General features: G+C 38.0%; 1 protein-coding gene across 2 annotated transcripts in view; it reads left to right on the top strand.

Moving 5' to 3' along the window:
• Window positions 1-13835: 13835 nt before the first annotated feature.
• ONECUT1 (one cut homeobox 1) overlaps window positions 13836-26506 on the top strand; it is a 76266-nt gene continuing 63595 nt past the window's right edge. The window contains exon 1 of one of the 2 annotated variants that reach the window (XM_073618745.1): window positions 13836-15365. In XM_073618745.1, the coding sequence (XP_073474846.1) occupies window positions 14294-15365 (1072 nt within the window). In that variant the 5' untranslated portion in view covers window positions 13836-14293. The remainder of the gene's footprint in view (window positions 15366-26506) is intronic. The other variant, XM_073618744.1, reaches the window with a different exon arrangement.

Below are 26506 nucleotides of genomic sequence, written 5' to 3'. Positions count from 1 at the left end.
ATCCACAGCCCATATTGCATGAGCAGGAGGACTCAGGCAGCAAACCTAATCAACTTATTTCAGTGTAAGCATTTAACCATTTATAAATGTTTTATTTCTGCAGAACCACTAACACCTGCTGCCTAATAAATACCATGTAATGTAATCTATCCACACCCAGGCTAAATGATAAGCAGCATCCATAGCGTCCTGGCTTTAATTAGAGCCTAAGATGTTGCTCAGGCAAGAAGGCCCAGCTGAAGGAGGCACAGGCAAGCCTTATGCAGAGATAGCTGACATCAACTTCCGCAGCAAGTCCAGATCGAACCTTTCGATTGTAACTGAAACAATTTGCATAGTGATTCTCTTTCATTGCCTTCCAGATCCATAACAAGGCAAGCCAGCTATTCAAATGCAAGGAGCATCCTTTAAATGCAAGGCAAGAGCTGCACACAGACACAGGCTAGGAAATGGCACGCTGCTTATTGCTGATTTCCTAATTTTATTTTTTACTGGATACAGGTTGTTTATTGCTACAAAATGCACAAGACGTGAATCCATGGCTGGAGAGCAGGAGGATGAGGATGGGGATGCTGAGATATGGAATAAGATGTTGTTTGGAAATGGATACTGCAAACATCTGCTAAGGAGGGACAGGAGCCACCAGCTGCAAAGGGATGAGGATGATGATGATGATGATGGTACAATTTCTGAGCAAGACGAGAGAGGAGGGAGAACTCCATTTTTGTGTATGATATTTTTTCCCTTTTTTTTTTACCATGAATAAAGTGAATCTACATTCCTGATGTTTGGTGTTTTGAATGGACTGATCACCACTCCAGGCGTTGTCTTTTCCCCTCTATCATTTGAAATTATGCAGATAGATTTTTTTTCTCTCTTTCTTCCTAGGGGTAAAAATCTAAGAGGCAAACCTGCTCGGGATGTCAAAAAGGCAACTTGCCATGAAATCTGCTAATGTGCTGTGGATCACAGGGGTAAGCGGATCTAAGTGGAGAGAGCTAGCGCTGGGAATACAACCCACACCTACAATGGACTGCGGGTGGAAGAAAGTGGAGAGGGGGCATTCTGCTCAGTTTAAAGTGGGCATGCAAACAAGGTTTAATGGTCTTCACAGGTCAGAGTCATGGGCTCACCCCGTCCTGCCATCTTCTGTGTGCTGGGGATGGGGGTCATTCTCTGTACATAGCTCTGCCACTGCCAGGCTGCTGCACATAGATAGATAGATAGATAGATAGATAGATAGATAGATAGATAGATAGATAGATAGATAGATAGATAGATGTGTGGGTGTGGGTGTGTATATATATCTAGAGATAGATCTATCTATATATCTATAGATAGATCTATATATATATACATATTTATTTGATATATATCACATATGTACAGAGCAGAATGTGTGTACAGATAGTTTTCTTTCTTTTTCTTTCTTTCTTTCTTTCTTTCTTTCTTTCTTTTTCTTTCTTTCTTTCTTTCTTTCTTTCTTTCTTTCTTTCTTTCTTTCTTTCTTTCTTTCTTTCTTTCTTCCCTTCTCTATCCCCCCCTCTCTCTCTCTCTCTCTCTCTCTCTCTCTCTCTCTCTCTCTCTCTCTCTCTCTCCCCTTCTCCCTCCTTCTCCCTCTCTCTCTCTCTCTCTCTCTCTCCCCCTTTTCTCCCTTCTCTCCTCTCTTCCCCCCCCCCCTCTCTCGCTCTCTCTCTCTTCTCTTCTCTCTCCCCCCCCCCCCCCTCTCTCGCTCTCCCCCTCTCTCTCATTCTCCTTTGTTCTCTACTTGTCTTCCCACCCCCCCCCTTACTCCTTTCTCTTCTGCCTCTCTCTCTCTCTCTCTCTCTCTCTCTCTCTCCCCCCCCCCCCTTTCTCTTCTCCCTCCCCTCCCCTCTCTCTCTTTCTCTCTCTCTCTCTCTCTCCCCCCTTTCTCCTCTCTCTCAAACATCCTCTCTCTCTCTCTTGCTCTCTCTCTCCCTTTCTCCTCTCTCTCAATCATCCTCCCTCCCCCCCCCCCCCCTCTCTCTCTCTCTCCCCTTTTCTCCTCTCTCTCTCTCATTTTTCTCTCTCCATTTTTCCCTCTCTATCTCTCTCTTTCTTACTCTCCCTTTCTTCTTTCTCCCCCCTCTCTCTAGATAGATAGATCACTATGTGTACAGTATGTGTGTAGCTTGTTTTTGGACAGACATACACCCAGTATAACAAATATTCCAGAGGACCTTGTCCTGTGTGTGACAAGTGTCTAATCTCTGGGCACCACTGACATAAAGGAGGTGGCTCCTGTACAACAGAAAGTAAAAGAACGTCCAGTGGACAGAGAGTGCCCTGACGTGACATCTTCCACACGTATATAAATACAGAGACAGGTATGCTGCGCACAGCTCTGCATTGGGGGGGCTGCACTGTGCCCAGATATCAGAGCAACCTACAACGAATTATAGCTATGGTACAAACGTTCTCCTTCCCAAAGCCTAGCTAGGGTTGTATATGATTAGAAAAAGATAGCAGTCTGCGGATGTAAATGCTGGACAGCCGACATTAGCTGGAAAACAAGTCATAATAGCACATCTCTATAATGCTTGCAGATACATGAGCTTAATCCGTCTATTACATACTAATTATATTATATATATATATATATACATATATATATATATATATGTAATAAACGGATCACCTATAATAATTTTAAAACACACACACACACACACACACATATATATATATATATATATATATATATATATATATATATACTTGTCACCCTCTATTTTTCAATAATTTCTGATAAATGTGAAAATTCTGTGCAAAAAACCTTCACAATCCTTAATATTATAATTAACTTATAACTTAATATTAAAAAATCAGTAATAGATATCATGTGAATCACAAGTGTTATAGCCCTGCCGAGGATATATCGTGTGTATATTTATTCATGTTTTAATATATATTTATTTGATTGTATTTATTAATTGGTAAACATCCATTCCATTCTACTGAGAAGATGTCAGTGCCCTCTGTGTATTCGGTTCTATAGGATCGAAGTTAACGCTTTTGTTGCTGGCAGGGCCATCTTTTCACAGCTGAGAAGTTTGATGTTCCCATTATAGTGCAGCTGTCAGGCTTGACAAAAAAATGGGGGTGGTGTTTAATCTGTTTGCCCCCCTTATTTTTATTATTATTATTATTATTATTATTTTAATCATGATTTTCCAGGACTCATTATCACCCTGATCTCTATTCATTTCACATACATTATTAGGTTCAGGGGAAATTCCCTGCCTGGTATATGTGACCCTTTTAGTAAACACAGGCCAGGGGAATGAACATAAATTCATTATGTGCAGGGGTGATGTAACAAGGTGGGCTCTATAGGTTATACTATACATAATTAGGTATTATAGACCTGGAGATACAGAATGATCTGTAAAATGGCGATAAGAGAATCTGTGTTGTAGCTTGACATGGCAATCAATAGATTGTTTAGGCAATTCAGCATGCTAGGTGAAAGCAAGGATTTATATAAACTTTATGCATTCATTAGGGAGGGGGTATCCTGTATAATTCTGTATATAGATTGGCATATATATATATATATATATATATTTACATAAGATGCTTTCTCCGACACCTGTCTAGCTGACACCTTTGTAAATCAGTGATTACTGCTACATAAGGAGATATTTGCTATGCTAGTAAAACCATACAGGTAACGTGCAAATAATGAGATAGGTTTAAATAAATCAGCTGGGGCACAGAGGGATAAAAGTAATTGACTTCATTTCACTGTTTTAATGGGTTAACATGAGAAATCGATATGTAAATGTGTTGTTGAATGCAGGAGGGATGGAAAACTCTCTTTGGGGTCTGGAAGTGTAAGATGAATCAGTGTGGGCATTATGTAATTTAGTTATGTTATGTTAGGTCAATTAAGAATCTGATAATCCATGAGATGGATGGCTTGGCTGGAGAAGAAATTGTGGCATATGACTGATGACAGTCAATAATAATTACTTATAAACTGGATTTTTCAGAGAGCTCCGTTCTGTTAGAATCTTTCTATTATACCGTTTCTTTTGCTAATTTCACCGATGCTTCTGCTGAAACGAATGGAATTATGCACAAAGCAAGGGCAGACGGAACCCCAGCCAAAATATGAGAAGGGAAGGAAGGAAGGAAATAAAGAAGGAAGGGAGTATGGAAAAGGGAAGAAAAAAGAAAGAGAGGCAGTGAGAAAGGAGGACTGGAAGAAACGAAAAAAAGAGAATGATAAGAGAGAAATGAAGAGCAACAGAAACAATCAAAAAGAGTGAGAGAAGTAAGGAAAGAGGGAAGGAAGGCAGCAGGAGGGAAGGGTAAAAGAATAAGCAAAGGATGGAAGAGAATGCACAGAAAACAACCAAAGAGAAGGGAAGGAGGAGAGGAGGGGAAGAAAAAATGGAAGAAAAAAAGAGCCAAGGGAAGCAAAGGAGAAAGAGAATAATAAGGGATAGAAGAAAACAATCAAACAAAGAGGAAGGAAGAAAAGAAGGAAGAGCAAAGGAAACAATAGGAAAGAAAGAAAGAAAGAAAGGAAGAAAGAAAGAAAGAAAGAAAGAAAGAAAGAAAGAAAGAAAGAAAGAAAGAAAGAAGAAAGAAAGAAAGAAAGAAAGAAAGAAAGAAAGAAAGAAAGAAAGATAGAAAGAAAGAAAGAAAGAAAGAAAGAAAGAAAGAAAGAAAGAAAGAAAGAAAGAAAGACAAAGTGTACAGTGTATAGCAGAATGTGTGTGTATATGTAGTCATATAGCCATGTAGGCTACTATATATCTGTAAACATAGATAGATAGTATGGAAAGAAAGAGAGAGAGAGAAAGAAAGAAATATAGACAGATAGATAGATAGATAGATAGATAGATAGATAGATAGATAGATAGATAATCGGTTAAACACTTCTAGAACAACACAGGACTTTTGTTATCCTGGCTAGTGATCATTGGAATCGTGTAATTGAATTAAAATCCATCCAAAACGGTACATTGGTAAAAAAAAATAAAAGGGAAAGAATGGAAAGTGAAATTTTTGATATAGCAGAAAATAACTTTCAATAAACATCTTCTCGTGTGAAAATGAAAGTAACTCTCCTCCATTTAACCATAGAAGACAATAAATCTAATTCCCCCATTGATTTTTCTTGCCCGAATGAAGTGCTACGTGCAGTGGTGACAGGGCTCCTTTGCCTAATGTGCTTCTTGGAGGTCTTCAGTATCAGCGCTATGAATACTGACTATAGAGTTCCGTGATCAGAGACCTGCAATCCTACAAATTTACACATTTTAAGAGAGAACATATATATTTACAGGATTTATATATTTATATAGCGCCAACAGTTTGCGCAGCGCTTTACAACATGAGGGCAGACAGTACATTTACAATGCAAATCAATACAGGAGGGATCAGAGGGCCCTGCTCGTTAGAGCTTACAATCTAGAAGATATATATATATATATATATATAATATATATATATATATATTGTACAGGAAAACAAAATACAATTTTGGGATAGTATGCTATGGTACAGCACATACAGGCATACCCCACTTTTAAGTACACAATGGGGTTTATTTACTAAAGCTGGAAAGTGCAAAATCAGGCTCACTTCTGCATAGAAACCAATGAGCTTCCAGGTTTTATTACCAAAGCTTAATTGAACAAGCCGAGGTTAGAAGCTCATTGATTTCTATTCAGAAGTGAGCCTGATTTTGCACTTTTCAGCTTTAGTAAATAAACCCCATTGTGTATTTAAAAGTGGGGTATGCCTGTACACGTATGTCATATGTGTTGACATTGTACTGCATATTGTGTGTATTAAAATGATCCATTTTGTGAATTCCATTCTTGGTAAGAAAAAAAATATCAGTCACTTTGGTCCAGTACATACTGTACACAATTACTAAATAGATAATGCTAAACAATTCTAAAAAAAACTCATTTTTAAATGATGTTTAAAAAAAACCGCTTCTCTTTACTTTGCAAGTGTTAATTGCCAAGGCAGATTTCCTGACTCTTAATGTGTTTACCTTAGTAAATCACTGACTATAAATGGATTTGAATCCAGCTTGTGTGGGTGAAATAACAATGAAATCGATGCACAGTTTCGCTGTGACACTGCCTTTGCCTTACTAAAAACAAATAAATCCCTCTACCTACCCTAGGTACCCTTGTATGGGATGTTTGCAGTGCTTATCCTTTTGTACCATCCCACAGATTACAAAATATGAACGATTAGGATAGGAACACAGCAGATTAGACTGGCATTCATTATGAGTGACATTTTTAACTTTTTGGTGCTGTCAATCTTCTCATATTTAAACAATGATACGGACACTTGTTTAGTAAGTAAACTACACAGAGCCTCCTGGCAACGCCATCCCTTAGTTGTTCTCAGTTACATTGTATCAAATGTATCATTGTATCATTGTGTGGCCACCAGTGGCCGAGGACAATTGGCCCAAGCGAGGGGCACCTTATGCGTGTCTGACTATCTTTCTATCTATTCATCTATGTATCAAGGGTTTAGGGGTTTATACAGCAGTAATAATTAACTCAATTTTCTCGACATATACCCGTTTTTATAAATACAAGAATGAAGAAATCCGTTAAGAAAAAGTAAGAAAGAAAGGGTGTATTTATTTACTACATATATAAAAACATCAACTATAAATGTATATAAAATAGTTTTAAAAAAGTTGAGATATATTTGTTTCAATGATATTACTATTATTTATGTAAAATAGTAAACAGATTTTATAAATGTGTATATATAATAATATAGATAGATAGATAGATAGATAGATAGATAGATAGATAGATAGATAGATAGATAGATAGATAGATAGATAGATAGATAGATAGAAGCATTTTTAATAAAATACAATTAATGCAGTTTTAAAAAGAATATCGTTTTGAGAAATAACTAATTAATATCTATGGGGTTTATTTTTGCCTTGCCTGGTTGTAAAGTGATTTTTTTCGCTTTACAAAAAAAAAAAGCACTATAAAAGTATATTTTGTGAATAAAAAAAATAGTTCAACAATGTTATCTAATTTTTGTGCACTAGTTTTATCTCCTTTTTAAGTATTTCATGTTTTAAATTTCCAAATATTAAAAATTAATAAAAATAACTAGCATTTCGGGATACATGCACTCTTTCCGTTTCTTTAGTACATGCACTGATTGTTACAGTCACTTTGCTTTTAGAAAGTCCATTTGCTTATACTTTTTCTTCTATCCTATTCTTCTGCTATACATTTTGTTCATGTATCTCCATTTTGTGTATTATTTGCATTTATGAAAAATTTAAAAAAAAATTACTATTGATCTTGTTTTTGTTTTGTATTCCATCATTAACATCATTAATACAGGCTATCAATAACTCTGTCGTTTGCAGCATAGCTTCACGGTATTGATCCATCCAGCTATTCATCTTTGCCATACAAGACATGGAATAATTTTCGCATTACAGTACCCTGGATTTGCTTTTAATTCATATTTAAAGCTGCAACCGGCCCCGTGGAGCTCTCTGTGCAAAGACTAGAGGCGCCTAATTAATAATAACTCAGAAACTAAGGAAGGCTTCACTGTGTAAATAATTAATACAGGCATCTATGTCTCTTTCAATATTACTACTTTAAAGTTTTCAACTTACTCGGGACAAGATCGTCTGCAGTTTAGATGGGCAGGGAGCATTACCTACTACTGATCACACACTTTGGTGTGTGTGTGTGTGTTGGTGTGTGTGTGTGTTTTTTATTTTATTCTGCAGGAGGGTTGCATATGCACAGTAGTTATCTTTTTTTATGCAATATATACAACTTTTTTATTTCATATATACAATAAAGAAAAGTAGGAAGGAAATCTAGTTGTACATTGTGGAGAGATTAGCATAAAAAGCTTGCCAGCTAAGCAGATTTTCATACAGGTAATGCTGTCCAAAGGTGTGTTTTCTTACTGAAGAACGCATATTTGTATTCCTATTGTAAATAAACTCTGTTTGTGTGTGTGTGTGTGTGTGTGTGTGTGTGCGTGTGTGTATTTATCAAATGTGTGTGTCTGTGTATTTTGCTTTTGTGTTAGTTAACAAAAAATGAATACATTCATGATATATAAAGAAGTCATATTATAATAAGTCAGCAATGAGGGTAAGTGTGCTGCATGATCATATCATATCACAGCTACACTCAACCATAATAATTTAGGTGTGTGTACGTGTGCATGTTGCCCCTATATTAAATAGAAAGTGCACATGTATAATACATGACATTATACTTGGTGTGATTGAAGCCACATGACATTATAAGAAGTCAAATTATAATTAGGCAGCAGTAAAGGTGAGGTGTACTGCATGATCATATTATATCACACCACCATAACTAGTGTGTATGTGTGTGTCAGTATGCATGTATTTTTTTGTTACAGGTAATGTGTGCATTACATAACTTTATATTATATAATATTATATTGAAGCAGATCGTAAAACAGCAAAACTATTACTACTAATAATTAGGTCTTAAGTGTGTGTTTGTGCCTCTTTTTGTCAATCAAGTGTGTGTCTCTTTGTGCCTCTTTTTGTCAATCAAGTGTGTGTCTTTTTGTGCCTTTTTTTTGTCAATCAAGTGTGTGTCTTTGTCTATTTGTGTGTGATTGCATGGTCTACTGTGAAAACTCCCACAATCTAATGTGTATGTATATGTATGTATATGTACATATATATATATATATATATATATATATATATATATATATATATATATATATATATATATATATATATATATATATATATATTAGAGTGTACATTGTAGTTTTCACACTAGACCATGCAGACACACACAAATGGAGGCACGAACACACGTCACACACACACCCCACTCACTGATTATCATAGACTTAGTAGTGTTAGTTGTGATATTATACGATCTGCTTCAATTAAATATACATTTATTTAATGCACACACCCCCTATAACAAAAAATAACAAATAATACATGCATACTCTTCATTATGTAACACATGGGCAGAACACACACACGTACACACATCTAAGACTTGTTGTAGTGGCGTTCGTATTAGCTGTGATTCATATATATATATATATATATATATATATATATATATATATATATATATATATATATAGAGGGTGGAAATGAAAGAGAGAGGGAGAGAGTTAAATCCCTATCAATAATAAATCGAGCCAATTTTATTGACTTGTCTCAGCTATTGAAACCACTCAACAACACGATGGTATAAGTATGGATTATATAGACAGAGCCAGGTATTTAGAAGAGCTGATGCTGGGGATGGCATATCTATGAACAGTTTTTTTCTTTCCGCAGGGCATCAGATATCCTCAGCCACAACAATGGGTCCGAATGGCAAACAAGACTTATCAAGCATCATTTTATCTATGTAGCAATGGCTGCGAGGCTTTCTTTCTGGCCAGATAAGTAGGCGATGCTGTTTTTTTAGTTAGTGAACTAATCGTTGGATAGAAAGGACAGACACCCACATGAAGGCCGCTTGAATGAACCTTAACAAAAGTGTAATTTTCCCCTCTTGCAAAGCAGAAAGACACGAGTGTGAATGAAAAATATCGACCACTATGAGAATATGAGCAGATGCTGCTTCTACTAATACCATGATGTGCTCCATTTTAGCCCAGGCTGCCTTCAGTCCACACCCTGGGCCTAAGCCTCACTGGCCATTGTCTTCTATCAGGTGTGCCAGGTCTGGGGTCCCCCATCTCCCCCATATAGCGAAAGTGATGCTTCCTAACTCTGATCGGCTCTTCTAATGATTCAGGCTGCACGTATTTATTGTCATTAATTTGTATTGTTTTGTTTTTTTGAGCTTTTGATTGTTGATGGGAATTGGTTTTTACTTGATTGACTTTTGTACTAAATTGCAGGTACGTTTTTGAAGCCTTTTAATTATCTTATTTATAAAAATAGAAAGAAAGGGTGTAAGAAATATATATGTACACCCCTCCTTCCCTCCCTCTGTCCATTATGTGACTTTTGCAGCGACAGATGTAGATGTATTGGTAGATGGAAGAGTTTGCAGGAAGCTCTGGAGAAATTCAACTGTCCAGCTGGCAGCTGTTGGCTTTTGGAGTCTTCACGCGTCACCTTTGACACTCTGCCTATTGGAGAAGAGCAGAGCCCTCCATCCACTGACCAGTGCAAGCTGTCGCCACCGACACATGGACGGCAAGGGCCGGGGGCGTCACCATCCTCCTACAGTCACCCTGTGCCCATTACAAAGGAAAGCACGCTATCATTGCAACACAGCACAACATTGTCTTACTGCCAGGGCAACTCGTGCCTCATTGACACGCCTGTGGAGGGCACACGCAAGAAAAAAAATTGCTAAAAAAAATAATAAAAAGAAAATTGGACAGCATTTGTTTCGTACATAGATATTCTATCAGAAGAGAATGTATGTGTGTAGATAGATAGATAGATAGATAGATAGATAGATAGATAGATAGATAGATTGATTTATATATACATAGATATATAGATATATATCTATATATAGATATAGATATATATCTATATCTATATAGATATATATCTATATGTACATTTAATCAGAGTGTGCACGCACCTTTATATATATATAACATTTATATAACAGTTATAACATTTATATATTTAAAAAAAAGATATAAATATATATAGATATAATACACATGTATAAACACTATAGGGTGATATACAACTCCAGTGTGTGGTGTGTGTGTGTGTTCGTTCATGATTCATTGGGTATTTGGAAGATCAGGCCAATAACAATATGTGCTGGTCGGGTATTTACATATTTGAAAGATCAACCCAATGGAAATATGATTTTGGTCGGGTACTATCCAATATAATTTGGGTTGGGTCATTGGGTATTTGGAAGATCTTCCCATTGCCAGCATGATTTGGGTTGGATCACTGGGCATTTGGAAGATCAGCCCAATATAATATGGGATGTGTCACTGGATAATTTGGAAGATCAGCCCAATGACAATATGATTTGGGTCGGGTAATATCCAATGTGATCTGGGTTGGGTCATTGGGTATTTATTGCCAAAATGATTTGGGTTGGATTATTGGGCATATGGAAGATCAGCCAAATTCCAATATAATATGGCATGGGTCACTGGGTAATTTGGAAGGTCAGCCCAATAACAGTATGATTTGGGTCGGGTAATTGGGTGTTTGGAAGATCAGTCCAATGACAATCTGATGTGGTTGACTGATTGCTAGCCTTGGTGCTGGGGGTACTCTGATCACTCTGCTTGGTGCTCTGGATTGTACACTCCCATCATCAATATCCAGCCATTCATCGACACACTCAAATAACAGGCAGAAGACTGACCCTGCTTTAATTGTGCATACTAGCAGCTATAAGGAGGAATAGACAAGGTCTTGTCTGCCCACATTGGGTTTTAATAGGTGTTCGTTCTTTATAGTTCTTTATAGCTTCCTCCCTTCTCTACATGCTAATTAGCCGCACTCCCAGTTAACTGCCCATGAAGACGAATATGGAGAAAAAATGTCTAATCAATAGTAAAAAAAAATGCCTGTTGAATTGGTAACACTGTTGTCTACTTCATTTGAATTGTAGCAAAGTGGATTAGCTCTAAGCGTAAAGCTTACACCGTTCTTGCTGGTAAATCTAATGGCAGATCGTGGGGTCATTGGTGCAGTACAATGGCCAGGGCTGGAGTCAATGAGGGAAGGGTTAAATGTGCACTGACCATTGCTGACACAAGGAGAGGACATTTCGGCTGCCTTGATTTTGTGTGGCTTGGCGTTACACAATAGGCACATCTGTCCTTGCTTTCAGTACAATCCTATGGTGGCTTCTTCTAACACCTGCATGTCCCTGTCATTTCCATCACAGACTAATCTGCCAATGATTCTAATTATCCCAGTGTCTATCTCAGAGCACCAAGGACAGCGCATGGGGTAATGCTAGAGAAATCAAAAATAAGAAACGCTAAGATTGCAGAAAGGAAAATAAAGACCTTTTCATTTATTTGTATTGTCTAAATAATATAGTAGGTATCCATAGTAATATAATAGTAAGGTACACTATGTAGACAATATCAGCCTTGTTCTGTGCATACTTGCCTATTTTCGTTGCTCTTTTTAGTTAACATCATTCATAATTTGAGCAGATATTTTTATATTGTTTTTTTATATAATTTATTAGTTGAATGTTTATATATATTTTTTCTTTTATATATTTTATTACTTTAAAGTTTTTAATTTTTATATTTTACATATTTTAATTATTTTAATGTTTTGTATATATTTATTATATATATTTTATTCGTTTAATGCTTTTATATGTTTTATTTCTTATATATTTTATTAGTCTAATTGTTTTTAAATTGTTTGTTGTTATATATTTTATTAGTTTAATTCATATGTGTGTGTGTGTGTGTGTGTGTGTGTATATATATATATTTTAGCTGTGAGCAAAATTAAAGTTAGAACAGTGGAGAATGAGCTATTCTAATAAACGTGCAGATCTGCATTCTCTTACCCCCATATGAGCAGAGAAGAAAGCATTTTAGCTATTTATTAATGCGTTTTTCCTTATCAGATCAAGGTGACAGCCAGTGCCAGGCTGTGCTAATTTGTTGGCTGGTTAATAGGAATCAGTGTTTTACCTTGATGGGTTGACTGGAGGAAAACCCGGAAGTTAAAATTAAAATTCAATTTGCAGGAGCACACACACACACACACACTCATAATGCAAAGTCAGTAGAAGGGGAGGGACCTGGGGTGTAATTAGAAGAGTAAACTGCCTTGTGTGTGACATGCTGGCAGCTGCAGGCAGCAGATCACTGCCAGGGAGTCTATTAACATTGGGCTTTATCCATCAGCTGCTGATTGGCATTGGGAATAAATATATAGCATGATAATGCAAATCTATTCAAGTGATAACACTGTCAGAATAAACCATCACACTGCAGGGTAACACATGGCTATGATGCTACTGGAGAACCATGCATGTATGGCAGTTACTGGGACTTGTAGTCCTTCCAGTCCTTGCAAGCAGCAGATCACTTGCCAATGAGTCTATTAACATTGGGCTTTTAGTATTAGTTGCTGATTGGCATTGGAATCACACTGGGGAACATGGGTTTGTGATGCCCCTGGTGAACCATACAACTAACAGTTACTGAGACTTGTAGTCCTTCAGTTCTTGCAGGCAGCAGATCACTTGCTAAGGGAGTCTATTAACAGTGGGCTTTTAGCATCAGCTGCTGATTGGCATTGGGGATTCATATACAGCATGACAGTCCAAGCCCATTCAAGTGATACTGATACTGGGGAAAATGGGGTTGTGATGCCCCAGGTGAACAATGCATCTATGACAGTTACTAGGACTTGTAGTCCTTTCACTCCTTGCAAGCAGCAGTTCACTTGCCAAAGGAGTCTACATTGGGCTTTTAGCATCAGCTGCTTATTGGCATTAGAAATTAATATAAAGCGTGACAGTCCAAGCCCATTCAAGTGATACTGATACTGGGGAACATGGGGTTGGGATGCCCCCGGTGAACCATGCATCTATAACAGTTACTGGGACTTGTAGTCCTCCTACTTCTGTAGCCTCAAACCAATGCATGTCCTGTCAATAGAAACACATTTTCCCTACAACTGCAGCAGTGTATCAATCCTTTGTTTATTTCAGTTGTTGTCGTTATAGTAATATGCATCAGCTACATTGTTGCATAGAGTAAATACCAAATCTATTCTTCGTGACCTAAGAGTCTTTTTTTTTTTTTTTTTTGCATGTTTTGCAATGGATTTCAATAAGAATGGGGCAGTTTTCTTTGCTGTAAAGTGCACGGAGATCTGTAGCTGGAAGCTGGCTTTCACATGGTAAATAGAAGCCTTTGCTACCTAAATAAAGAGTGGCAGTGACGTCACGAGGAGCCGTGTGCTCTCCACTGCGCATGCTCGGTCCGGCTCAGGCAGCTGCAGGGGCAAGCTCAGTGACTCCTCTATACACGTTGAACAGAGAGACATGGCAAGAGATGGCGAGGGGAATGAGCAGACTCCAATCACTGCTGCTGATGCTCTGATCAAGGGAAACGGGCCTTAAAGCTATAGGAAAAAATAATAATAAAAAAAAAAACATATAAAAAAAAAGAAATCTAATGAAGAGAGAAGTGGAGGAAGGCAGAAGTTCCATGTAAAGCATTCCTGGGACGTTTAACCAGCACGCCAGATAGATGTGTTGTCCACAAGCCTGCACGTATAAACATGAACGCTCAGCTGACCATGGACAATATTGGGGATCTGCACGGGGTGAGCCATGATCCGGCCACTGGAGATCTGATGAGCGGCAGCCCCCATCACAGGGGACCGGTGAGCCATCGCAGCAATCACCTGGCTGCCCACCCGCGATCCATGGGCATGGCATCGATCCTGGACGGAGGAGAATACCACCATCACCACCACCGACCCCCCGATCATGCCTTAACGGGGCCGCTTCATCCCACCATGACCATGGCTTGTGACACCCCACCAGGGATGAGCATGAGCAGCACCTACACCACGCTGACCCCCCTGCAACCCCTACCACCTATCTCCACCGTGTCCGACAAATTCCCCCATCACCACCACCACCATCATCATCACCCTCACCAGCGGATACCGGGCAACGTCAGCGGCAGCTTCACCCTCATGAGGGATGACAGGGGGCTGACTTCCATGAACAATCTCTACAGCCCCTACCACAAGGATGTCTCCGGCATGGGGCAAAGCCTGTCTCCGCTCTCCGGGTCGGGTCTGGGGGGCATACACAACGCCCAGCAATTGCCCCACTACGCCCACCCCAGTGCCACCATGCCCACCGAGAAGATGCTCACCCCCAACGGTTTCGAAGCCCACCACCCTGCCATGCTGCCCAGGCATGGAGAGCAACATCTCACCCCAACATCGGCTGGCATGGTGCCCATCAATGGGATCCCCCACCACCCCCATGCCCATTTAAATTCCCAGGGTCATGGGCAGATTCTGGGCTCCGTCAGGGAGCAGAACCCAAACTCCATGACTGGTTCCCAGGTCAACAATGGAAGTAATTCAGGGCAAATGGAGGAGATCAATACCAAAGAGGTAGCTCAGAGGATCACCACTGAGCTCAAGCGGTACAGCATCCCCCAGGCGATCTTTGCCCAGAGGGTACTGTGCCGATCACAAGGGACCCTCTCAGATCTGCTGAGGAACCCCAAACCTTGGAGCAAACTCAAATCGGGCCGGGAGACTTTTCGCAGGATGTGGAAGTGGCTTCAGGAGCCAGAATTCCAGAGGATGTCAGCTCTCAGGCTAGCAGGTGAGCAGATCCCCCACCATAAATGTCCCCCCATATATGTTCCCAATAGACACCCTCCCTGCTGTACATTCATCTCTGTAGGTTGTCACCTTGACTGTCTTCTCTGCTGCTTACTACAGAGCCATGATCAATGCACTGTGACTTCTATGCTGTCTGTCTACATCCCTTTTGTGTAGTTTCCCCTTCTAGCTCATTTTCCTTACAAAGGGTATATATATAGATACATATATTCCATAGACCTATATATATACCATAGCTGATATTCTAGGAAATACAACAAGCAACATGTCATCTGTCTGCTGATCCTTTCACCATGGCTTGTGCAAACAATAGGATCTTCTAGCCTAGGATGCGTCTTCTACAACACAACCAGGTCCCATAGATCTACATAGTTCCACAAGCCCACCTCCCCCCTTATTCCTATATTTCATGTTTCGTAGTGTAAATCCCACGTGAAATTAGGAGGCCAGGGAGCACACCCCCTACTCATATCTACCACCCATTGTCAAACAATTAATATCGATTGATTGATACCTATCTATTAATCGATAAATCAATACTCGCAGAGGCTGAGTTTGTATTTCCCCTAGAATGTAAACACACCTTGTCATTATGCAACCCTTGGTATATTATTTGGAGTATTCTTTTGCTTTTTCAAATACAACTAGAGTAATATGGTACAAAGACTGACAGCTAACCCGATTGTGTCTCAGGATAGTTGTATTGGTGTTGTATCTAGAATTTTTTTGTTTGTTTTATTGATCTGTGTATTGATGGCTGGTAGGAAGGATGGCTAGGAGCCAGTTCCTGATAGCATTTACACATTCTACTACCCAGAGTTACTTTGATGCATACACAAAGGCATTGGCAGAATAGGTATAATTTCTCTTTGCAGGACTCCTACTATATGATCTGATCTTCATCTAAGTGGTTATAATAACAGCACAGGCATTTGAAAAAATACAACCATTTACATTGGCATGTCCTTATTGAACAAATGGTTTGAGCAATCAATGTCATTGATGGGAAATTTTATGATCCGAATTAAAGGAACCTTCTATCTTCTGTTGGTAATTACTTTAAACCAAAGGTTTCCTGTGGCTACTGATCAGACCTATAGAACAGTTAAAGCTATTTCAGACTAGAACATTATTTCAACTAAGGTAAAGTATATACTTGGATGTCTTTCCTGGATGGCCTGGTTTAGGTCACACCATTTCCATGGGATTGAGGTCCTGGCTCTGATATGACCTTTTTAAATGGGATACTTTTATTTTGGGCTACACTTTTGTTGTTCTACTTCTGTTTGTTTGTTGTAAGATATTTCTATTGAGTTGGAGATCTCAGATATACATGCTGGAATTGTGCTTTAGAACTCCCATATGCAACTATTGTGCATCATCAAGGATTTCATGGTGTCTGGGCCCAGAGGAAGTATACTCCCTTCACCATACTTCACAGTTGGGATAAGGATTTGGCATGCAGTGCCTATTTTTTCTAAACACATCAGTTATATAAAGTGCAACTTCTATCTCATCTGTCCACAGAACATTGTTTCGGTAGTATTGTGGAACAACCAGGTGGTTCTTACAAACTTGACTTGGGCAGGAATGTTTTCCTGGGGCAGGGGGTGGTTTCTTCTATGGTAACTGCACCTTATGTTGAGGGTTTCTCTTCTGCAGACTAAACCCATATGCTGTTAAGAGCAAGAGATACCTGTGGTTGTCATCCTAGGGTTATTTATCTGTCACTTGGCTCAGGATTGTATACCATGCCCATGCACTTATCTCTGTAGGACACCATCTGCTAAGGAGGGTAGCAATGGTCCTTAAAATTCTTCAATTTGTAAGCTATCTGCCTGATTGTGGACGGAGGCCCTAATCCATAGAAATCCGTTTGTAATGATCATCAACAACTCTTCTTCTTGGTTCTCTGAAATGTCATATGATACGGCCTTATTTCTTTACACAGCAAAATACTGCTGTGTAGAGCAGCTCACTAAAATTGGGTAGGTCAGGACAGATCCAGGGCACACCTGAGTTAATTGTGATACCCAGTTTATTGATTAGTGAATCCAACTTTAATTTATTTCCCTCTACAAAAAGTTATCCTAAAGAGTTGTTTTTAGAAACCATTTGTACAGTCAATATGGCTATGCAAAATAATGCATGTGTTACACAAAACTGTCATTTGTTTTTATTCACAAGACTGTCATTTATTGTTATCCCTTCAGTTGGAGAGAAAACAAAAATCAAATTTTAGGAGCTACTGTATTTTTGCAGAAGGTCAGAAAATACTTAATTGTTCTTGGAACTGTAGGAATAGTCTTACACAGGGATATGTGTATAGAAGGGTTTAAATGATGCAGATGGCAGAGAGTCAGCCAGGCTGGCGTTCTGTTAATTAATGTTGTATATATGTAGCTAAATGTACTTGTCCATTTGCATTCACATCATATATTCTCCCAGCCAGTGAACATTGCTGAGCGTTTTTAGGAAACCCAGCATGCTTTGTGATCATTTTTATAAAAACGGATTCCTCGAGTTTAATAGAAAGCAGAGCCTTATTTAAGGGTTTAATTAACTGGCAGGTCTTCAGTAATTCGTCCCTGGAGAATGCCAGGCAGTCAATCCGAGGTGCTGTCACAGGCGATCTGTTCTAAAGACAAAAAAGGGAAGGGCCAGATCCATCCTCCTTAGGCACTTTGTGCTGTGTGTGTGCTCATGTGTGTGTGTGTATGTGTATGTGTATGTGTGTGTGTGTATGTGTATGTGTGTGTATGTGTGTGTGCCTGCTACAGTGCTGCATGGTGCTCCATAGTGTGCTCCATGTACATGGTCTGCTGTACACCATGTGCCTGTATATATAGGGGCCCTGAGCACAACCATGACAACATTCCACTATTCTGCTTCATACATATTATTCTAAACACATTACTCTTCTGTATGGATCGCTATAGTGTTCTCCATGTACATTGTCTGCTGTACATCATGTGCCTGTATATACGCTAAGGGGCCATGTGTTCAAACATGCATGTCTCCATTCCACTATTCTGCATCATATATACTCTGAACGCATGGGATTTATCTATAGATCTCTATAGTGTGCTCCGTGTACATTGGCTGCTTTACACCATGTGCCTGTATATACACTAAGGGGTCCTAAGCACAATCGCCATTCTACTTTTCTGCATCATATATACTCTGAACATATGGCTTCTCTGTATAGATCTCCATAGTGTGCTCCATGTACGTTGTCTGCTGTACACCATGTGCCTGTATATATAGGGGCCCTGAGCACACTGTCATGTCACCATTCCACTATTCTGTCTCATATATATTCTGAACACATTGCTTTTCTGTGTAAATCTACAGTGTACAGTACTGTGCTCCATGTTGTACATTGTCTGCTGTACACCATGTGCCTATATACTAAGGGGTCCTGGACACAATCATGTCACCATTCCACTATTCTGCCTCATATACATACTCTGAACACGTTTTTTTTTCTGTATATGTCTCTATAGTGTGCTCCATATACCTGTCTGCTATATACACCTATGGGCCCTGAGCACAAGCATGCCACCATTCCACTATTCAGGCTCATATATATTCTGAACACATTGCTTTTCTGTATAGATCTCTACAGTTTGCTCCACATCTGCTATACAGTGCACAGCAAATAACGTGCCTATATACACTAAGGGGCCAATAATACAACAATGCCACCATTTCACTATATATATATATATATATTATCTAATATCATGTTCGGTTTGATACTGGCTCTATATATCTATATATATATATATATATATATATATATATATATATATATATATATATACACACACACACACAAAGAACTCAGGGTGATCTTGTTTGTTGCAATACCAGCCAGATATATCTTCACTGGACTGGAAAAAATGTCAGTCAACTGATCAACTGATTTGTTGAAAAGTAGAAAATGTTTTGGGGCCCCTAGATAGCAAATAGCAGCACCAATAGGGGCCCCAAATAGCAGCACATGTCCCCATCATGGACCTGGGAGCGTTAACTGCTAAGGATCCCAGGGTAGGATAGGATTGATAAGCCGACGCTTGCTTCGATCATTTGGCGTGTGTTTTTTACGACAATTTGGTGGAGCAGAATCTCCATTTATTTGCATGGATCAATAGTGGAAACAAGCGCTTGAATTAGACGGTAGGATCCCCTTCTCGGCGTTATCTGAGCATTAATCTGCCAATCTAGAGTGTCTGACAGTGCGAGGTGCTGCATACAAATGAAGAGGCTGCACTGTACACACCTGCCGGCTTCTATCACAGGCTATCACTATATAGGTGTCTGCACTTCACACTGCTCAGGGATCAGGGATCCTGCTTTATATATAGATACTGAAAGCGTTTCTACAGTTTTGAAGGCGTTTGTTACATGAGACACAAATATTTTCATTTGTCGCAATATTATTCCTAATCTGAACTGGTTGTATAGTCAGTGCTCCGTATATCATGCACTGCATTCACACCTCCTTGTCGTTTATTCCAGTGTTCCTCAATGAGGAATTTTATGTTTCATTTTTTAATTTTTTTTAACTAAATAAAACATATTTGCCATTTTTACAGAACAATTCATTTACATTCGTTTAAAATAGTATGTTTCAACCGTTTTTACTTGTCCTCTTCAGCTACATTCCGAAAAAAAATATATGGAATTATATTATAATTATAATTATATATGGAATTAACTTAATAAATTCATATATATATATATATATGTAACTATTGGCTCCAAAAGACGTGAAAATATAAGTATTTCAATGAAATACATTTAAAAAGGCAGATGTGTATGGAATGTTTCTTTTTTTTTGTTGTTTTTGTTTTTGTTTTATAAAAACAGCTTTTTTTCTAATACAATCAATATGTTCCAACAAAGAAATACCATACTTAAATAAAATAATAATAATAATAACAACAAAAAAACAGCAACAGAGCAGGAGTGATAATAATAATTACAATTCATTAATGATGATGATGATAATAATATCACTAATAATAATAGCAATAATAATGATAATAATAATCATGACAATTGAAATAAATAGATACATAAATGCTAACAATAAAAACAACAGCATTATTACTATTAACAATAATAATAATGATAATAATAAAATATCAATGTTAGTAAATAATGATAGGAATAACAACAATATTAATAATACAATTTTTAAAAATTTCTTTTACATTTTCATATTTTACATTAAACAAATATTTTGTATGTTATTATACATTTAGGGAACTTACACGCACACATGTTTTTATATAATTGTGACCCCTATAGATTTCAAATTTTTATTGCATATTGTAAAAACTTCTATACTACATATCAAATATTTGTTTTTGGTTACACTCTCCACTAGATGTAAAGTAATAGAAATTTAATAATAGAATACCTATAACTCTAAACACATTCAATAGGCTATATGTTTAGTACTATTTTTTACTATGTGAAACATGCATATAAAATGTTTAATTTAAACTTCTGTATATATATGCAGACGTACATGATATGATAAGTTGTATTTTTTCAAGATATTGTAAGAGTGTGGTTATGTGTACACCAAGTCTTCATTTGTCACCTTAGCTTGGAAACCTCAGCAGATCAATACAGAAAACTGGGTAGTCCAAGTGCAGGTTTTTGAACCCAAGCATCTTATTGCGTATGTTTTATTTTAGTGGTGTCAACCTCCCCACAGATTAGCATGTCATATTACATTTGTTTCTGGGCCTCCATTTGGACTGAAATGATTTTCTGCCATAATAAGCCCCTGTTGGTGTCCAGGGGTTGCTTCTGCTCTCAGATTCACTCCATGTTATTCTGTACATTTGGGGCTTACACACAATCCTCACAATGGGCATCAAACACACTCAGCTTAGCGTTCCACTCAATTGGATTTACTTCTGCGGTTTAAAATAGGCCTGACTCTTTCTAGGACTGGATACATTGGCTGATCAATACAAGTTCATTGTTCCAGAATCGCTTGCTATTCAGCAAGCTGACCCCCAATTCACAGATTATTGTAAGCTTCCACTCATTTTTTTTTTTTACACTATGCAATAACAGTTGTGCGCACCTTAAATATTTTGTGATTATTCAGCTATATATGATTTAAAGTATATATAGTCAATCAGAATGATAGTAACATTCATAACAAAAGTAATACATGTTCTTTTAGGTTTAATAGAGATTTCTTGCCTGTGTTGCAGGACTTTAGTATTTTTAATGTCAGCTGTACCTTGCTTTATTAGAGGGTAGGGAAAAGTTTGCCAAATTGAACAGATGAGGTCTATGTTCAGCTCAGACAAGCAAAACACAAATGTTCCAATCAGTCTTTGCATTTAGTTTATGTATTTATTCGAAATAATGTACAGAAAAATGCTGTCTATTTCAGAGCAGACTAGTGAACAGTGGAGTTTCAAAGTGGAAGTGAAACTATTTGTTTATCTCATTAGTACTGTAACGCAGCTTGGCCATTTGTTTATCTCACTCTTAATTTAGTATGACATGAGTTAAATCATAGAACCTATATTTATTTTGGACTGTAGTGTAGAAGCATAATGATAAAAATGTAAAATTAAAAGATGTGTGACGTTTTAAATCATGGATACTTACCTCAGTATCCAGTGTGGTGTACACAATAGGATAGAAGGATAGAACTCATGTTGTTTGCAACCCAAGCACCAACTGGCAAAATTCAGGCCATCAAGTATTTCCCTGACACCATACCCTAATGCCTTTCCACTGTTCCAAAACCTCATATTCAATTTACTGTGATATAACATCCAATGTGCCAGTGGAGAATAGGATATACAAATATTTCAAAATACTCATAAAGGGACTAAATAGTACCAGTGGATAGGTATAGTTATTCATACATATACAAGATTTAACAAGATGGTAATCGCTACTCCTGCATAATATATTCTCCAGAATACGCCCCCCCCCATACACACACACTTTCCCCATCTTGTTTTATCCACACACTTTAATTCTTCCCTGCAGCTTTCCTCTAGTTACACTTACACTTCAGATAATCTGCTTAGAAAGAAACACATTCATTACCACTTTGTTTCTGGCCTTAGAAAGAGAAAGGGCATACAGAGGCCTTAACCGGCAACTCTTTAATGGAGACGCTGTACACTTCAATACTTAAACACGTATTTTAATATCACAAGAATACTACTATGTTACTAAGGGCATAGGACAGGAATGCACATGTGTATGTGGTTTATTTTTTAAGAGAAAGTGCTATAACCTGTAGCAACCCATCGGAACAAATATTTCCCTTATCTGACCTCAGTAAATCTGATTTGTTACTACAAGTAACAGCATTTCGCAAATGATAATCACACTTTGTAATTGTACAAACAGCTCTATAGGTTTTATTCACTGAGGTTTACAAGGTTTGGACATGACCCTAATTACCTTACCATAAGTTTATAACAATCACTCTTAATGAATGTTTTCCCTCTTTAATAAAGGTTTAGGATCTATTAGTTAAAATGTATAAGTTATAATCTATTGGCTGCAAAGTTGCATAAATGTTCCAGTGTGATACTCATAGAGGTTTGGAGTGTGCTGAAATATATTAATCTGTTGTTGTTCTGTTATCAAATTTTTTTTAAATCAGAAACTTTTTTTATTAGGATAAAATATGGCAATAAAAAATGCATTGTTTCTCTTACTCTCAGTATTAGGTTCCTTTTTACCAATGTGGTATTAAAAAAGTGTGTAACTACTCATAATACTAATGGGCCTATTCAGCAAGACAGTGCCAAGGGAAAAATTGCCATCCCAGCCAAGAAATCATCTTTCGCTAATCTACCAGCAGTAAATTTGACTGCTACAAGTAATTCTCTTCATCGTCAGTTTTTCACTAATTTGTACTGGGCAGGAATAACAAAATCATGTTATTATTTATGAGATTTTATTCAGATCTTTTCATGGAAAACATAGGATAAAAAAAAGTTCCAAATGGCTGCAGTTAAAAACATTGTTACAGGGCTCCTAGTACTACACCCTCATTCTACTAGGAGTAGTGCAGTGTCACGTGCTCCCATTACTGCACCTATGGAAAATGAAGGAAATTACATGCACTTTCCTTAGTGGAAAACTGAGTCTTTGTTATTAACGGTATTGCATGAAAGAATGTGTATAAAAACCTCTGGATATTCAGAGAATAGGTGCTACAGTTTTTCAATTCATTTGACATAGCTGTAGATTGTACTTGCAATGTAATCAAGCTACAGGTGATTGTTAGGAATTTAAAGCACACCTGCTATGACAGATACATGGAGGATGACATAGCTAATTTACTTGGCTGACATGCTGACTCTCAAGCCTCAATATTTTGAGTTTATGACCCAGAACTGGTATGCAGAGAACCTCTGAACATACTCTGACTTTCCTGCTATGTATTCTTGTTCCAGATCAGTAGATTATACAGTATTAAAGGTGTAAGTGTTAATATGACAGGTAGGCAACTAGTATTAAAAGGAAAACAGCCATTATATTTCCCTTTGGACAGGTTTACTTTAAAGTGTTAGTATTAGGTATAGCTCAAACTTTTTTTTCTAGTTTTGGGTAGAATGGTGGAGGTGTTAGTACCACTGTTAATTTTGGTGTCAAATTTCGATTTAGTTTTAGTCATAGTCTTTTGACTAAAATGCCATTTTAGTTTTAGTCGCATTTTAGTCAACTGCAATTGTTTTAGTTTTAGTCGTATTTAGTTGACTAAAATCTGCAGTACATTTTAGTCGACTAAAATTTAATGGGTTTAGTTAAATTGTAATGCACTATGTAAGTATTTCCCTATAATTTCCAAGTTCATTATATACTCCTGGAGTAAAAAAAAATTGGCCTGTAATGTGCACAGGGCTCTGAATGGTGGTCTGAGGAGGCCTGTAATGCACAGTGCTCTGGATGGTGATCTGAGGAGACCTGTAATGCTACACAGTGCTCTGGATGGTGATCTGAGGAGGCCTGTAATGCACAGTGCTCTGAGCGGTAGTCTAAAGAGGCCTGTAATGCTACACAGTTCTCTGGGCGGTCTGAGGAGGCCTGAAATGCACAGTGCTCTGGTCCTCTGGATGGCTGAGACTGTCAGGACTTTGGAGGCTGGTAATCCACAGTGCTATGGACGGTGGTCTGAGGAGGCCTGTAATGCACAGTGTTCTGGACGGTTGTCTGAGGAGGCCTGTAAAGCTACACAGTGCTCTGGGTAGTCTGAGGAGGCCTGCAATGCACAGTGCTCTGGACAGTTGTGAGTCGGGACTCTCGGGAGGCCTGTAATGCGCAGTGCTCTGGGCGGTCGTCTGAGGAGGCTTGTAATGCTGCACAGTGCTAAGCACGCCACACCACTAAGCACACTACAGTCGCTACCTTGCTTGCTGGGAGGGGAAGCACTCACAGGCTTTACAGGCAGAGCCCCAAGGAAACCGAGTTCACGTGGGTAAACGTCCCTCCCTCACACTTTCATTCCGTTTTTGTTCGTTTACAAAAAAAAGTGGCGTAATTTTCGTTTAGTTTTGTCACTGGAAACATGCCGCTGGCGAAAATTATGACGAAAATGTTTTTGTTGACGAAATTAACACTGGTTAGTACCCCTGCTTTTATAGCTGCTTGTGTCCCTGCTGGGGAGTTTCAAACTGTATGTTGTATGTCCTGTAAATCCTGGTGTCCATCATATCTGAGATTTGTCACCAAAATGAATATAGGGGAATACAAAGGAAGTCTTCCAATGGGGACACCTGTTTCAGTGACAACTGTCTAGGAGGGTAATTATCCTTACCTTGGAGATATTTGCCCTGACTTCCAATGTGCCTCTATAGCAGAAAGAAAAGGGGCATCTGCCTTACAATATACAATATGCAAAAAATAAACAGACAAGCACTGCCTGACTATATCCCAGATTAAAAAAGGAAGTCCACCTGCTCAATCATTACAATGACACACATGTCATTTTCCAATTATGATATGTGCAATACAGGATAAGAATCCAGAAAATCTTTTTTTGAGTTTCTTATAGCCACAGAACATAGAAGAATTGTAAAACACTCTAATTTGATTTTTAAATGGTAATGTCCATAAAATGTATTTGTATGGAAAAAATATGGCAATACTAATTCAGTTGATGTTTCACGTGCTCCTGTTTTACCTTGGAATCTTGTTGAGAAGGAAATCCATAGCTGATTGATTTCTTTCGTTAGGTGAGGGCAATGTATTTATACACATCACTGTAAGTGGATGTTAGATCACGAATAGATGAAACGTGCTAGGCCACTCCCTTTATCTTCCCACAGAGATCAATAGGCTCCATGTGTTATTATTATACATCTGGTCCATCCTGGTGGCAAAAAAATGGATTGGTGGAGAATAGAAATTTGATTCGCTTGTAAATACAAATATCCTTTGCTTGTAAATACAAATATACTGACTAATTTAATTTGGTAGTGCTAGATCAATGATGTTACAGAAAGCCTTAGCCCATCCCAAGTAATAACATTTTGCCATACTGGAGGAAATAAGGTAAAAATATTAATTCTGATTGGTTGCCATTACTATATTTTGCACAGTCAATGCCCTGTCAACTTTTTTTTTTTTTACTAAACTTATCATTTGTCAACAATTGAGTAAAACAAAGTTTACCAGTGACTAGAGTGGTTGGTAAGCATATAACTAACTTAGAGTGTTTTAGAATCACGTAGGAGATATCACTGCAAAAGAAAAATGCTACAGTTTGATAAAATGAGCAAGTTTAATTTTATTAAAGATTGACACTATGCATTTCAGAGCTCCAGACCCTTCAAGCTACCTTTGATCCACACTGTAAAGGTTGAGGGATGTATTTGACAATTATATTTAAAGTGTTTGTTAACCTAAAAAATAAATAAAATGGACCCTGTCCATTTAAAGCATGTTATACAGCACATTGCTTGTGCTGTGTAATTTGTATCACCTGAAATACCTGTCTGATCCTGTCTGGCTATGCCCTCCTCTTCCTAAACTGACCATGGTTTATCATGGCTGCTGAGGCCTGACACCGTGGTCAGTTTATGTGCCTCTGCCATCCGAAGCGCTCCT

The sequence above is a fragment of the Aquarana catesbeiana genome, linkage group LG03, assembly GCF_042186555.1.
Source record: "Aquarana catesbeiana isolate 2022-GZ linkage group LG03, ASM4218655v1, whole genome shotgun sequence".
Classification (NCBI taxonomy): domain Eukaryota; kingdom Metazoa; phylum Chordata; class Amphibia; order Anura; family Ranidae; genus Aquarana; species Aquarana catesbeiana.
Note: the sequence above shows the minus strand (reverse complement) of the source record. Positions and strands in the feature narration are given on the sequence as shown.